Source organism: Phalacrocorax aristotelis, chromosome 2 (assembly GCF_949628215.1).
Source record: "Phalacrocorax aristotelis chromosome 2, bGulAri2.1, whole genome shotgun sequence".
Lineage (NCBI taxonomy): Eukaryota > Metazoa > Chordata > Aves > Suliformes > Phalacrocoracidae > Phalacrocorax > Phalacrocorax aristotelis.
Window position 1 is genome coordinate 50,729,400 of NC_134277.1, and position 13,460 is coordinate 50,742,859.

Sequence of the window (13,460 nt, forward strand, 5' to 3'; positions counted from 1 at the left end):
TCTTTAAAAATTTGTGCCTTTTGCGTGTAACTGTGTACTTAAGACTTCAGACCCTCTTAAAAAAAAAAAAAAAACCCAACAAAAAAAACACCACCAACAAGCCACATTCCTTTCTATGTTCAGTCAAGGAATAATTCCTTATACTTGGAAACCACTTTTGAAAATCTTATCTTCAATTCTCTGATTTCTAATTCCAATTTCTAGCCAATATATTTTGCTTCTGTCCAAAGCACTCTAATTTCTTTACCATTTCTTCAGGAGGCTAAAATGTTATCTGTGGGTGATACATCCTTGGTGTATTCAGGTCATCTCCAAAACAGGATACCTGGCTCACATGTAAGATCATGTACTGGAAGCACAAGTTTTTCTTACTTTTTTTTTTTCAAGTATTGTACAATGAATTACAAGTTTGTAGTTGATATATTGGTTAGTTAATTAATCTTAAGAGCATTTCTTAGCTGCAATCCAATGAGACCAAACCTACAAAGGTGTATCTTGCATATATCACAGAATCACAGAATCACAGGTTGGAAGGGACCTCAGGGATCATCTAGTCCAACCTTAAATATAGTTTTAATATCATACATAAAGAAAGGCTTTAAATAACATTAAGAATTTAAAAGTGCATTTCTCACTAAACTTTTTTCCTACCTGAAGTTTAAAAATTCCTCTTCCTGTCTATTTCTTTTTTTTCCTACAACACCGGACCCTAGTTAATCTTTTACTTAGGACTTTAATTGTGGGTCTTTGTCACATTAAAATTGATCCGTTTGAAACTGCAAACATTCTAATGTAATTTTTCTGAGATGAAAGAAGTCATGTCCTGTAAGCATACAAAAAATAGGAAGAAAAGAAAAATCTATTTAATCTCTCCCATTCCTCCTTCTCTGTCAGTAGTTTCCTACCATGAGCTCAGTCCTGCAAGCTTTAACCATTTTAAACGTACCTGCTCAAGCAGGGGGGTTGAACAAGGTGATTTCCTGAGGTCCCTTCCAACCCCTACCATTCTGCAATTCTGTGTTCTTCAGTAAGCTGCTATTATCACTGCTGAAAGGAGCTTCAGGAATGCTCAGTATTTCTCAGTAGTAGGTCTAGTGATCCGACATGCAATGCCTTTGGCACAGAAATAGTCTCTTCGCAGTCAGTAGGACTCCAGGTATGACTAAAAATATTCAGTAATAGTCTCTCTTCTCTGATTTCTTGAGGGTGGGTATACGTTTCCCTAAATCCTAAAATGCTAGTTTTTAATCTATAATTATAGATTAAATAGATAGGTACACTTTTGTCTCAGTTCTAAAAGGCATGTTTTGATGCTTTAACTTTATTATATTTTTCATTTGAGGACCAAAAAGTATCTATAAATTCAGAATTCAACATATTTTAAAATTTCTTCAGCAGCAGCATTGCCATGCTGAAACGAGAAAAAAGAAAAAAGGCCATTTTCCCTACTCTTTCCAGCACCCACCTGAGAGGTTGTGGAAATGTGTCCCCTACTTCATTTCTTTATTATTTTGAATTGTTGCACTGGGGCATGCACCATGGTTGAGAGTATGCCAGAAAGTTTATACTTTTTTTAGGGATACATCCACCTACACATCCATTTAGAAGAATGTAGTCATGCAGGGAAGTTTAATTCTATTTATTGCTACTTTCATGTAATAATTGAACTTAAACTTACACAGACTTGCTTATTACTCATCCTTTTAGGATACATTGTACTCTGATGCTTAGGTCAGTGCAATGTGTGGTTTTGTACCTTATATTTCACAAATAGATGCTATTTCATTTTTCCTTCTGTGGAGATCTCTCGTTAAAGTAGACATGCTCAGAAGTAACAAACTGAGTTCAAACTGCAGATCATCCGTAATAATCCTCTATATTTGATATACATCTGCTTGAAACATCCATGCATCCCTGAAAATAACTCTAACGCTGCCCTGAACTCTGAAAAACTCTCCCTCACAATTAAAGCATAAAAATCAATCACACACAGTATTTCTATAGAAAGCATAAGTACCATATACTATCAGTAAGATAAAAATATAGTTGGGAAAGGAGGGGGTTTAGTGGTGTTGACAACAGCCTCTGGAAAGTGGGAGGGTTCCTGATTGTGTTTCCTTTGGTTTCTTGACAAGCACAGCCAAAAGCTACTGAGAACCTTCCCAGTGCACTGCTATCCAGCCTAGGACAACCTGCTTCATGATGCCTCTTCTAATCTCAGACAAGAAAGCAAGAAATCACGGACACTCTGCTCTGCATTGAACCTTAGCTTTATTTCAGCTGCATAATTCATACAACTAAGAACTAAGAACAATTAAGAGTCCTTCCCCTCTACCTACTCTAATAAAAAGATCAGAGGTTGGCCAAGCCGATCATTGTTTTCCTGGGTCATGACTCAGATACTGCATTTATGATGTGTGTGTGTAAGCAGAAAATTTAGTATGTAGCACAATAAGTTATGAACCAGACTTCCTAGAAGCCTTCTGCTTACTCTTGCACTGGATATATTTTTTCTGATCTATTAACTAACCAATGAGTAATTGGTATATTTTGCCCTTCTCCTAATTCCTCTGTTCAAAGAAGGAAACAGCAGAAAAAGCTTGAATGAATAGTATTTACTTCACAATATGCCACAATATACCATTATGTAATATATATTATTAAATGTATCGTAATGATATATTTGAGCAATAGTAATGATACTTAATCTTATATATGGTATGTATGCATGCATAATAAATATATAAAAATATAATAAGTATTTACATATAAATTATAAATTTTGTTTATAGTAGTATCCACTGGTACTTCTACTTTCTAAGATAATTACAAAGCAATTTTGTAATACTTGAAAATTTTTCAGTAAACCCAAGTTAAACCATATGGAGTTAACAGCTGAGTTTATACAACAGAGTGTGATCCACCAGCACAGAAACCAGTAGGTGGGACCGGTATGTTTTGCAGTCGCTACTTTATCTGCCAATTGATTGTAAGTTTTGTAGTCTTAGTCAATAAATTAACTGAACTGAGTCAGAATGGTCTTATGACATTTATTCATAGTAGTATAAACTTGCACGTGAATATATTCAACTCAGAAGAACATCATCACCAATGTGTTAGCTGAGGCGCTGTGAAAGTCTGGTTCATAACATAATAGACTGTAACAAACCTTCCCCTAATTATAAAGTTTAAAACTTCATCACTTTTCTTAGTCAAGATAAATCTTTAACATCCTGTGTTAATTTTTTTCATGGCTCAGCTTTACCACTTGTGTTTCAGTAACTAGGTGAGAGTAAAAAAATCAGTAGTCTGAAAGCCTGACTAGAGGTTTTTTATTCTTAGTCTTTCTCTTCTGTAGTTTGGGAAACTGCAAATTATAAAGCTGGCTCTGATGAGGAATAAAACATAAACGACATGTTCATGATTACCGAAGGGAAGAAAATTTCCCTGAAAAGTCATGAAGGGGAGCACAGGTGGGCTTTGGAAAGTCCATTGACTGGGAACTATAGAGGCTAATTTTGGCTGGATGTGACCCAAAGTAAGCAGCTGCTAAGTGTGACATGAAGACATTCCAACAGCAATACTGCCACTGGAAATGTCAAAAGGAGGTCTTACCAAGGCAGAACCAATATCCTTTAGATTCTTAAAAATATACACCAAAATGCAGTCTTTTGTGCTTAAAATTGTACGTATGACTACTGAAATAGTAAGGCCTCTGTTCATTAAATAAATATGGCCCATTCATGCAGATTTTCATACTGTAGCCTAGTATGAAAATTTTATATAGCCATTTTACTATAATATTGCTATGTACATATAATTTGAGCATTCTTAGTGCACGTAGAGGAGAATCGTGTTGCTTCCTGGCCTGGACTAGCTGGGTGCTCAAAGACATGGCAAGTGTCACTAGAAAGCTGGGTTTACCCAATTTCATTTTGTCAGCTCTGAGATAATCTGTGGTTTTCATAATAGATGCTATTTTAAGGATTTAACAAAAAATACAAAAATATTTTCTGAGTGCTATTCATTTACAAAGAAGCTCAATTCACAGACAAAAGCCTTTCAGATAGGACTAAACATTACAGATACTGTAAAAAAAGGGAAAAATATGTGAAGTTCTTTTGAAAATTAGAAAATCAACCCCATTAGAACTAACTGGCAAGTTAAAATCCTGGTGTTGTTGCTCTTGTTCATCTGCTAAGAGTAAGCATATCCCCCTTTTGCCTTCATTTTGCTAGGCTAAACAAAATGATCACCTTTAATCACTTCTGATAAGAGAAGTGCTTTCTTAGGCTGACCCTAGTCTGAGTTTATCCCTTCTGAGCTTGGACACCAAGAATTACATTGCACTGTTGCAGGTGGTATCTCACCAGTGCCTCATTCAAGCCCTTCGGTACTGCCCTCTCGCTCCTGGAAGAGCTGATGGATGTCTTTTAAGAGGACTGCATTTCCTTTTTTTGTAAATTTTATGTGAGTTATTTTACTTTATGGCAGGCTCACTGCTACCATCCTGTGTTCTATGACTACACCCAGCTCTTTCTTTTGCTCTGCCTTTCCAGCTGAACTGCTAGCTTAAGGCAGAAAATCCTATTAGTCTCCACATAATACTGTTGCATTTCACCCCATTCCTACTATTCCATCTCTGAAGTCAGGCTTACCTTCCTGTTCAATATTGTGATTTTCCTTGGTTTTATCAATGAGATCTAACCTTCTGGCATGAACTAAATTCACTAGCATACCCCTATCTTTTGTGCCAAAGTTTGATAAAGTTTTGCTGAAGTCTTCAAGGTTTGTTAAAAAAACCTCCCAGTAAAAATACAATTTAAAAGTCCAGCTAAGTAAATGGCTACTCTGTGGACCGTCATGCTACATTTTAGCAGATGGTCTTTTGGGTGCTTGTCCTAGCAAATACATAAAAAATTTATTTTCTTTTGTATGATGCTTTTCCTGAAAAAGTACATTTTCTAAAAAATTCTTCAATTAGTGGGCTGTCTGTTTTACAAGAACTGTGACTGTCATACTTTGCCCATGCTGTCTTCCCAGCTTGTGCCAAGAAAAGATTTGCACCCCCCCTGAGCTGATGCAAAGTGGCTCATGTCCACATTGCTCAGTGATATCATTCCTTGGAGTGATGGCCATGTCCATACATGAAACTCAAGTCTCTTGCCTGAGCTTCATTTAAAAATCCCTATTCCTGAAACACAACTACTTTGGTTTTTTCTCTGTATGAGACTTTCTGAGATGACTGCAAGAGACAATGAGAAGACAAAGCCATCTTCTAGCCGAGCATGACACCAGCTGTGGGCTGTGGGACTGGAGTTTGTGACATGAAGGCATTTCAGAGTGCAAGACCTCCTCAGTTTCATAACCAATTTTAGCATTTTTAATTGGACTATGTCCTGTCAGCTATGTCTGGATTTTTCTCTTGAAGGGAATTAATTGACCCACCTCACACCAACATCTGGGAGCACATTCATATGCATTATCATCAGGCAGCAGAGCGTAGCCTTGAAATAAAACAGAGAGCTTGCCAAATTGACTTATCATTAGGACTGTTTCTCTGCAAATAAGCAAGTGGACATGTTTTAGCACGTACACCTGGACAGATTTCACGGGGCCCACAAGTCCAATGTCTACACACACAGATGAGAGGACTGACATGGGTTAGAGATTGACCCTTATTTCATTCCTTGGATATTGTTTTTTTCTTTCCCAAGAAATGGGCTGTTATTACCCTACTGCCAGGTGCTGCCATGCAGTAGGCAGAAACAGAAGTAGGTAGTCTTGTGAAATGTCATTTCTGAGTCTTATTACATTTCCCACTAGTGTCATCTGCAGTGAGGGCCCTGCTGTGTTTGACACTGTAGAAGCGTTCAATAGGAGTCAGGGCAAAACCCAAAGAGCTAACAAAAGGAAGGAAAAATAGAGATGAAGTAATTTTCCTAGCAGCAAACATCTGGTCTGTGGTCAGCCAAGAAAAGAACCCCAGTCTTCTGACTCCCACAGCAAAGCTTATTCTAGCTGACTGTGCTTGCTACTCCAGAGTTATCCCCTCTGAGACAAATCCTCCAGGGACTGGGTAGGAACCAGCCCAGGGCAAATTCATGCAAAGGAACAGGTTGACAGCCCTGTAGGAGGTCTATTATAGATGAGAAAGTCTATGCAGAGCCACAAAGCCCTTATAGAAGGGATACATGGCTTCATTCTTTTGTAGACAAATAAGGAACATGATAGGGAATAGTACAGCTTCAGCTTTTCAGTCCTAGAAAAGTGATGGAAATTAGTAAATTCGCTATGAATATCTTAATACAAGCTGTTGAGGATGTTCACAATTTCTAAAATAAATAGCTGCTTTTTACTATTCTTTGCACAGGGCTGGTCACAAGAAAAATTGTGTCGTGATCATTTTCCAAATTTCAAAAACCCCAGAAATGACCATAAGACCCTTCAGAACACACTGCCCAACGCTGGAGGACTTGACACAGGGTTTTCCAGTATGACATCTGAATTCAAAAGATAGCAGTAAGAGGCCTTCAAGGAACTTGGCCACCTTTTTTCATTTATATTCTGGCAGATCACTTGCTGGTTTTACTGACTCACTTGTCTGACATGCAAATAAGTCCTAAGAGTGTCATTTTAGTATAAATAGCTATTAGGGCTCATCTGACAAACGAGACCTGCCTAACAACATTTCATTTCCTGAAATGTAACAATGTATAATGCTTTTTAAGTTACACATTTCAGGACTGACTTGTAAATGGTTTACTTCTCGGCTGCTGGAACAAGTTACTCCTTATTCTCTCATCCCTATCTGTTTGTCAGTGGCTCTTCTCTAAAAGTTTCCAAGCCCTCGGATCTGCCAGTAACAGCCCTGAACTCTGAATTGGGTTGTTCTGAACAACTGAAAGTGGAAGACAAAAACATCCCCATATGCTTATGAAAGAGGTTTTGACCCAGGCTGCTCAAACCACAACACTACCAAGTGTATTGTCTCTTTGGATTTGCTGCCAGTGAGCTATTTGTTTAAGCAATTTCCATCCTACACCAGTTGAAGTGAATCATATTTGTTGAGACTGGCTATTTGGACTAGCCTGGTTTGCAGGGACTGTAGTAGGATAGAGAATGCAAGGCGAACATCTCCACCAGCAGATTGGTGTCTTCCACTTGCATCACCCTCTGCAGAATGCTGTTTTTTAACACTCTAACTACCAGTTGGTTGCCCACCCTGCTCACTTCTGGCTTACAACAGACAAAAGATGAGCACCTCTACCAGCACAGCTGAGGAGGCAACAATCACTGCAGTGGGTCTCTAAGCAACAGGTTGGAGTGAGTTGGGCTGCCATGTCTTGGTTGGATCCAACAGAGGATGTCCCATTATAATCTCAAAATCTTTGCATACTTACATACGGATTGAAATTTAGATACAGGTAATCAGAAATTTGACAGTTACCCAAAAAGGGCCAGTTCTTCAGACCAAATTCTCCTCTTCGCCCATACAGGAGATATAGCCCAGAGAGTGGGCAGTATAAACACGCTCATGCTGACTCAGTGATGTGCCTCAGTCTTACAGGAGAAACTCCCATAAGTTTCCAGGCCCTGAAAATAATAATAAGCCAACAGTGATGGATATATTTACTAAGAGTGGGATTGTAATTGTTCACTAAGACCATAAAATAGCCCTCAGAAATTAACAAGTCACTGACTTGTGCAAAACCTGGAAAATTGATCTAGAGGTGTAAAAGTCCTTACATCTCTGCTAGAGCTCATGTTCAGTTTTAAGCCTATGTGGTGGAAGGAGGACTGAAGCGTGTCAGAAAACCTGCATCACTATAACGACTTCACTCACATTGTTTGTTTGCATTTACTTCTACTGCCGATGTCTTATGCATTTTTCCTTGGGGGAAAGATTGGGATACTTTCCAGGCACCAAATAAATAAAACAAACTGCATTCTTCCTGAAATTAGGAACGCCTTTTATCATGTTCCCTCCTATTCATCTCCTTTCTGAGGTACATGGTCCAAGAGGATATGGGAGAATATTAGACTAAAGCTCTGTGATCTGCACTGGACGCCAGTCAGCTGCTGGGAGAAATCCAAGGTTTTGGAGCCAGCCTATAAAGTCCTGAATGGATTTCGACCTGGCAAATGTGGGGAGGTCACTTCTCTCCCTGGGCTATGCCATCACATTTGAAGATGTGGAGGTCCATCAGGCTGAGTAACAGTGAAGAGTCCTTTATTCTGGAAATCATTTTCCCTACTTCCGTTACCTTCTGAGCATGCTGTGAAGCCTGTTTTCCCATCTCCATGTTAAATCAGGGGAGGAGTGTGGTTTGAGGGTTTGCTATTTACCAGCTATCCTTTTTCCTAGCTATCACGTTTCCATTTATCAAGTAAATGCCCAAAGTATTGAATAGGTACCCACAGATATATTTTTTAAATTAACTAATTAATTTAGCAAAATATTTTAAGTCCCTTCTTAATAGCTTTTCTATGCCTGTAATAATTCTTGAGCCCTTATTGGGCCTGTTTTAATACCTTTCTTAAGATGTAGTAACAGTAATATGTATAATATTCCAAAGGAGGCTGTTACACTGACTTATATGTCTGTATATATATGTATGTGTATATTTTTCATATTCTCCATTCCATAAGGATTCTAGCAACTGTTTTTGTTTGTTTGTTTGTTTGTTTGTTTGTTTTTACTACAGCTGCAGTTTGGCAGAGGTTTTCTTTGTGCTGTCCATAGTGATGTCCTCATATCTTTCCTGGGCTGACAGAGGTAAATCAGAACCCTGGAAGATATTTTAAGATTGTAAGATATTCCTTCTGCAAGTATTATCATTGAACTCCATTTGACATAATTTTGCCCATTCATCTAAATCCCTCTGAAAATTTTAATATTCTGCTTGAGCTTGTCCAACTTGAATAACTTTGTCTCATTTGCATACTTTGCACTCCACGGCTCATTTCCTTCTCTAGAGCTGCATTAACTAACAGTGAAACCAGTATACCCTTTTTAGGCATTATACTTTTCCTGGTTTTCCCCAAAGTAAAAAATATCCAGTTCAGCAAACCAAGTAACATACATTCTGGTGCTTACCCAGCCTTGGGTAAAATAGTCCCAGGTAAAAAAGTATCAAATTCCAGCTCTGAAGAACTATTCTCTCTGATGAAACTCTCCAGTGAAGGTCAGATGTGGTGACTGCACAGTAATGGCATGCTGATGTACCCACACAATGTCCTTTCTGATAAATACTTTAGAGGCTTCCATATTAAGGACAGGTTTACTGGAGGAATGGAGTACAGAAAGTTGGAAGGGATGAAAAACCTTCCTTTCCTTCCCTTCGGTAGGATGATGTGTACATTCTCACATCATCATGGTGTGATGTGTACAGTCTATCACTGTATCCAATTTTGATATTGAAGATATTCAGGGATATGTCCACAACTGATCTATTAATAGTTGCAGCTCCAGTGCCCGCAGTAATTAATTGAGGATCTCTCAGGACTAACTAGTGGTATTGCTTAGATTAAAAAGGGATGGTTTCTTCTCCTGCGCATCAGCACTCCTTACTTCCATAATACAGAGGCTGTGTAAAAGAACATGTACAATGAATTTGCCATGCACTGCTTAGAGATGGATAGTTTTCCTGGCTCTTCAGCTTCCATGACATCTCAGCAACTGGCTTAGGAAAATAATTTGTAGGGTTTAGAACACTGTCTTATAACCTGAGAGATTTCTGGAATTTTTTTGTTTAATGACCAAAAGTACATACAAATACATTTTCAAACAATTTTTTGCCTGGGAAAAAAAGGATCACCAGAACTAGTTGCTTTTGCTTGAAGTCATTTAAATATCACCTTTCATTAGTAGTAGCAATTTTCCCTCCTTCAGAAACTTTATCCCTAAAAATACACAAACACCAATGCTTATTTAAATAACTGATAACTGTCACAAAATCCAATAATATGCTAAAGTTTGGGAACTGGGAAACAATATCTTGACAAAACAAAACTTTATCACTGTTGAACTTTGACAGTAGATTAGATATTACCCCTTAACTCATGAGAACTTTGTAAGGCACCTCGAGGGAATGAATATATGTATTACGCTAAGCCTGTGGCTGGTAAGCCTGCTAAAGGAAAGACTCAAGAGAGAAGGGGCTTCAGATCCACTCATGCCCCTTCTGGGCAACTGCTGTATGGTCCAAGCTTCAGTGACCCAGGACATTTATGTCAACCCTCAGCTCCTCCACTTTGTTTTCTTTTCATTGAACTTCCTGTGATTTGGGCTCTTTGTCAAATATGAAGCCTGTCTACCTGTACGTGACGGATACTGTGAAGCCTTTCACTTTGGAAGTAACTGCGCAGCTGGGATGTGGGTGCTTGACCCAGTGCAGTGCCACATAGCTAGACCTGTGCAGGACTGGAATGAAACTGAGTTAGCTTGAGTTCAACAATCCTTTGTCAGCCATGGCAGGCAAGGTGAGGGGGCTGTGCTGCTTCTGGCACACAGCTAACACCTATGTGGACATACATTCTCTAAATTTTAAATTTCACTGAAAGTCATTTGGACTTCTGGAAGTACTCGTGAAGGCTGACTTTAGCTTCCTGAAACTATGATAAACAGAGGGGAGCAGTTTCCACAACAGGACACGTTAACGTTCCTGCTTTGAACTGGCCTGTACAGAGGCAACGATGCTTCCTGGAGGGGCTGTGGCAGGCCAGTACATCTGGCGACAGTATCTGTAATGCAAAGCAAAACTCAGCCTAGTGCCATGTCAAGTCACCTGAGCTACCTCAAACAATTCAATTCAGCACATCAAGTAACAGTATCAGCTCCTTGGTGAGCTGTCTCAACAAACTCTTTACCATGTGTGCATTATCACATCTAAGTACACCTGAAGCCGTACCTATTTGAACGTGCCTATTGTCTATTCAGACACAAGTAAATACCTGAGACAGAGACGCGGTTTCCATGAGAAGCTCAGCAAACTGAGCTCAGTGTCCACAGCCTGCAAGCTCCTTTCGGGCTCAGCACCTCTTTATAGGCCAGGTGGAAAGGAACCACAATGACATAATTCAGAAGGAAAGAGGAAGAGGAAACCACCTCAGATCTGCAAAATATGTATTCTGAGACCAATAAATATTTTTGTCCCTGCAATATTAGCTGTACAAAATTGACTTAGTGGGGAGAGTGGCCTATTTAGCTACATGCCATGGTGCTTGAATTGTGACCAGTGTTTTTCAGTAATATTCTTAGCCAAGGAGAAAAACTTGCTTGACAGCTGTCATTCATACTTCTCAGGAAGATTTATGCTGTTGTCCTTACCCAGCGGAGCCACCAGCAAGCCATCCTGTGGTGCAGCCAGCGAAAGAACAGTCCATAACAGCCCTTTTCAGTTCTTCTGCAGTTGCTAAGCGAGCACTCAGGTCAACACAAGCTTTCTCAGCTTCAGCTAAATCCAGACCCTGAGAGTTGTTCTTGGACTCAAGTGCAAACACTTTCCCTGCAGCACCAAGAAAGGACATGTCACCCGTCATGCTATTGTATTCAATACATATTCAACAAAAATATTGCAAATTATCACCAAATAAAGACTTATTGCTTTTACCAAGTTCATTTTAATGCACAACCTACTCCTTGAATGAGTAATTCTATCAGCATTGTAAATACCCTTATCTTAGCTTTTCTTTTAGTTTTGTTCATCAACAGAAAAGCAAGTATGGCTAAGACCCCTATTCATTCCCAGCCCATATGAGAAGCTTGTCTTGCCTCTATAGGTCTGTGCTTAAGATCTGGAGAGAGAAAGCACAACACTCACTCATATGCACATATAGAGTCAGAGTCGGAACGTCTCCTGTAGGCTATAATGCTGGAATTTGTTACTAAGCATATGACAGTTACATTTACAACAACTACACCTATAAGGTAAGTACAAATCTAAAAGCCAATATTGCAATTCACTCTTCCACATCAGAAAAAGACTTATTCTCTGAAATCAGAATTATGTAATTCTGTGGCAATTTGTGCTAAATGCTGCTGTGAAGCCATTTTGTTTTCATATCTTTCTGGAAAGACGGAGGGATTTTTTTTCTTAATGGAAGGCTTTTTTGAATGAGCATGAGAACATACTTAGCATAACAAATTCTTGTGTAATTTTTATTTTCAGTTCAGTTTATTTTACTTTAATTTATCTAAAACTGTGAAAGCTATAAGGGTGAAAGTTAGAGGTTTTGGCAATTGGGAACAGGGCACTTGGGGTTTTGGCAATAAAGCTTGGGAAGTTACTGGTTATGGAATAAACACATTAGCTGGATGTCTCTAGAAAAAGAAATAAACAATGAAAGAGTCTACAGTGCTGATGTTTAAATAGCCATAAGTGCCTTCTTTCTGAAGATAACATCTCTCAGATGTTATCAAAGGTACAGATTTAGGTTGCTTGCATGTGCAGGAAGACAACTTTTAAGCACTGTTCATTCAGTAAATGCCTGGAAACACATATCTTATGTCAAGAGTAGATTAGTGGTAGTCCTACATGCGCACAGTAAGAAGTCATCCTGACTCAGGCAGATAGCAAATTCAATAAGCAGGATAAGCAGTGATGAGAAGGAAAAGGAATCCAGAGTACCCAGAGTGATTTTCTCATGCAGTTAACAGTAGCTGACCAAGGAATGCAACCCAGACACACAGATCAGTGTCCTAACCACTAGATTACATAGTCTCTTGCTTCTCAACTACAATCAATACCATGAACTGTAATTCGAACAGGGGAGTTTACACAGAACAGTGAAAAAAAGCAAGCCTCTACAGTCCTGAGTACCAAAACCCAGACAATGCACGTGACTCTAATGTAGGCTGTTGTTTCCAAAGCCATGAATAGATGTAGTCAAGTATGCATGAGGTATGGAGAGAGGTAATATAAGCAGAAGGATTATGTTTTTAAACAATGATTCCTAAGGTGTGGAACAACTTTCATTAGTAGAGGTAAGCAGGGATTAAGTGCAATGCTTTACTGAGGCTTTGGCCCAAACAGAAACTTGTCCACATTCTACATTTCACAATTTGGCTGTCAGGATTGAGGTGCATCACCAAAGACAGTTTGTGTATCACCTGACTTACTTAAATCACAAATGTTAGTTTGACGTGGCAGTAAGCCCTATTTTCCAGCCATTAGTATTTTAGTTAGAAGACTTGCAAAAAAGACAGCCATTAAGAATTGAGTTCCATCTAGATATAATTAGAAGAAATTAAGTTAATCATTTAGTTGTTTTACTAGTAAGTGACAATTACATTTTTAGAGGAGTTTAGCCAGCCAGCACTGAGGCTGAGACAGCTTTCCTTAACTACTGTTATGTGTTTTTTAGTATTTAAGATAAATTAACTTTTTACTAGAAACTGTGAAGATGCTGGTTCAAAACAGAATCCTGTCCTTCGAAAAGGTATCTGGGATATCCAA

General features: G+C 38.8%; 1 protein-coding gene across 1 annotated transcript in view; it reads right to left on the reverse strand.

Annotated features, from left to right (window-relative positions):
* SUSD5 (sushi domain containing 5) overlaps nt 1-13,460 on the reverse strand; it is a 43,772-nt gene that overhangs the window by 24,279 nt on the left and 6,033 nt on the right. Inside the window, exon 2 of the mRNA XM_075083503.1 lies at nt 11,333-11,510. Within this exon, the coding sequence (XP_074939604.1) occupies nt 11,333-11,510 (178 nt within the window). The remainder of the gene's footprint in view (nt 1-11,332; nt 11,511-13,460) is intronic.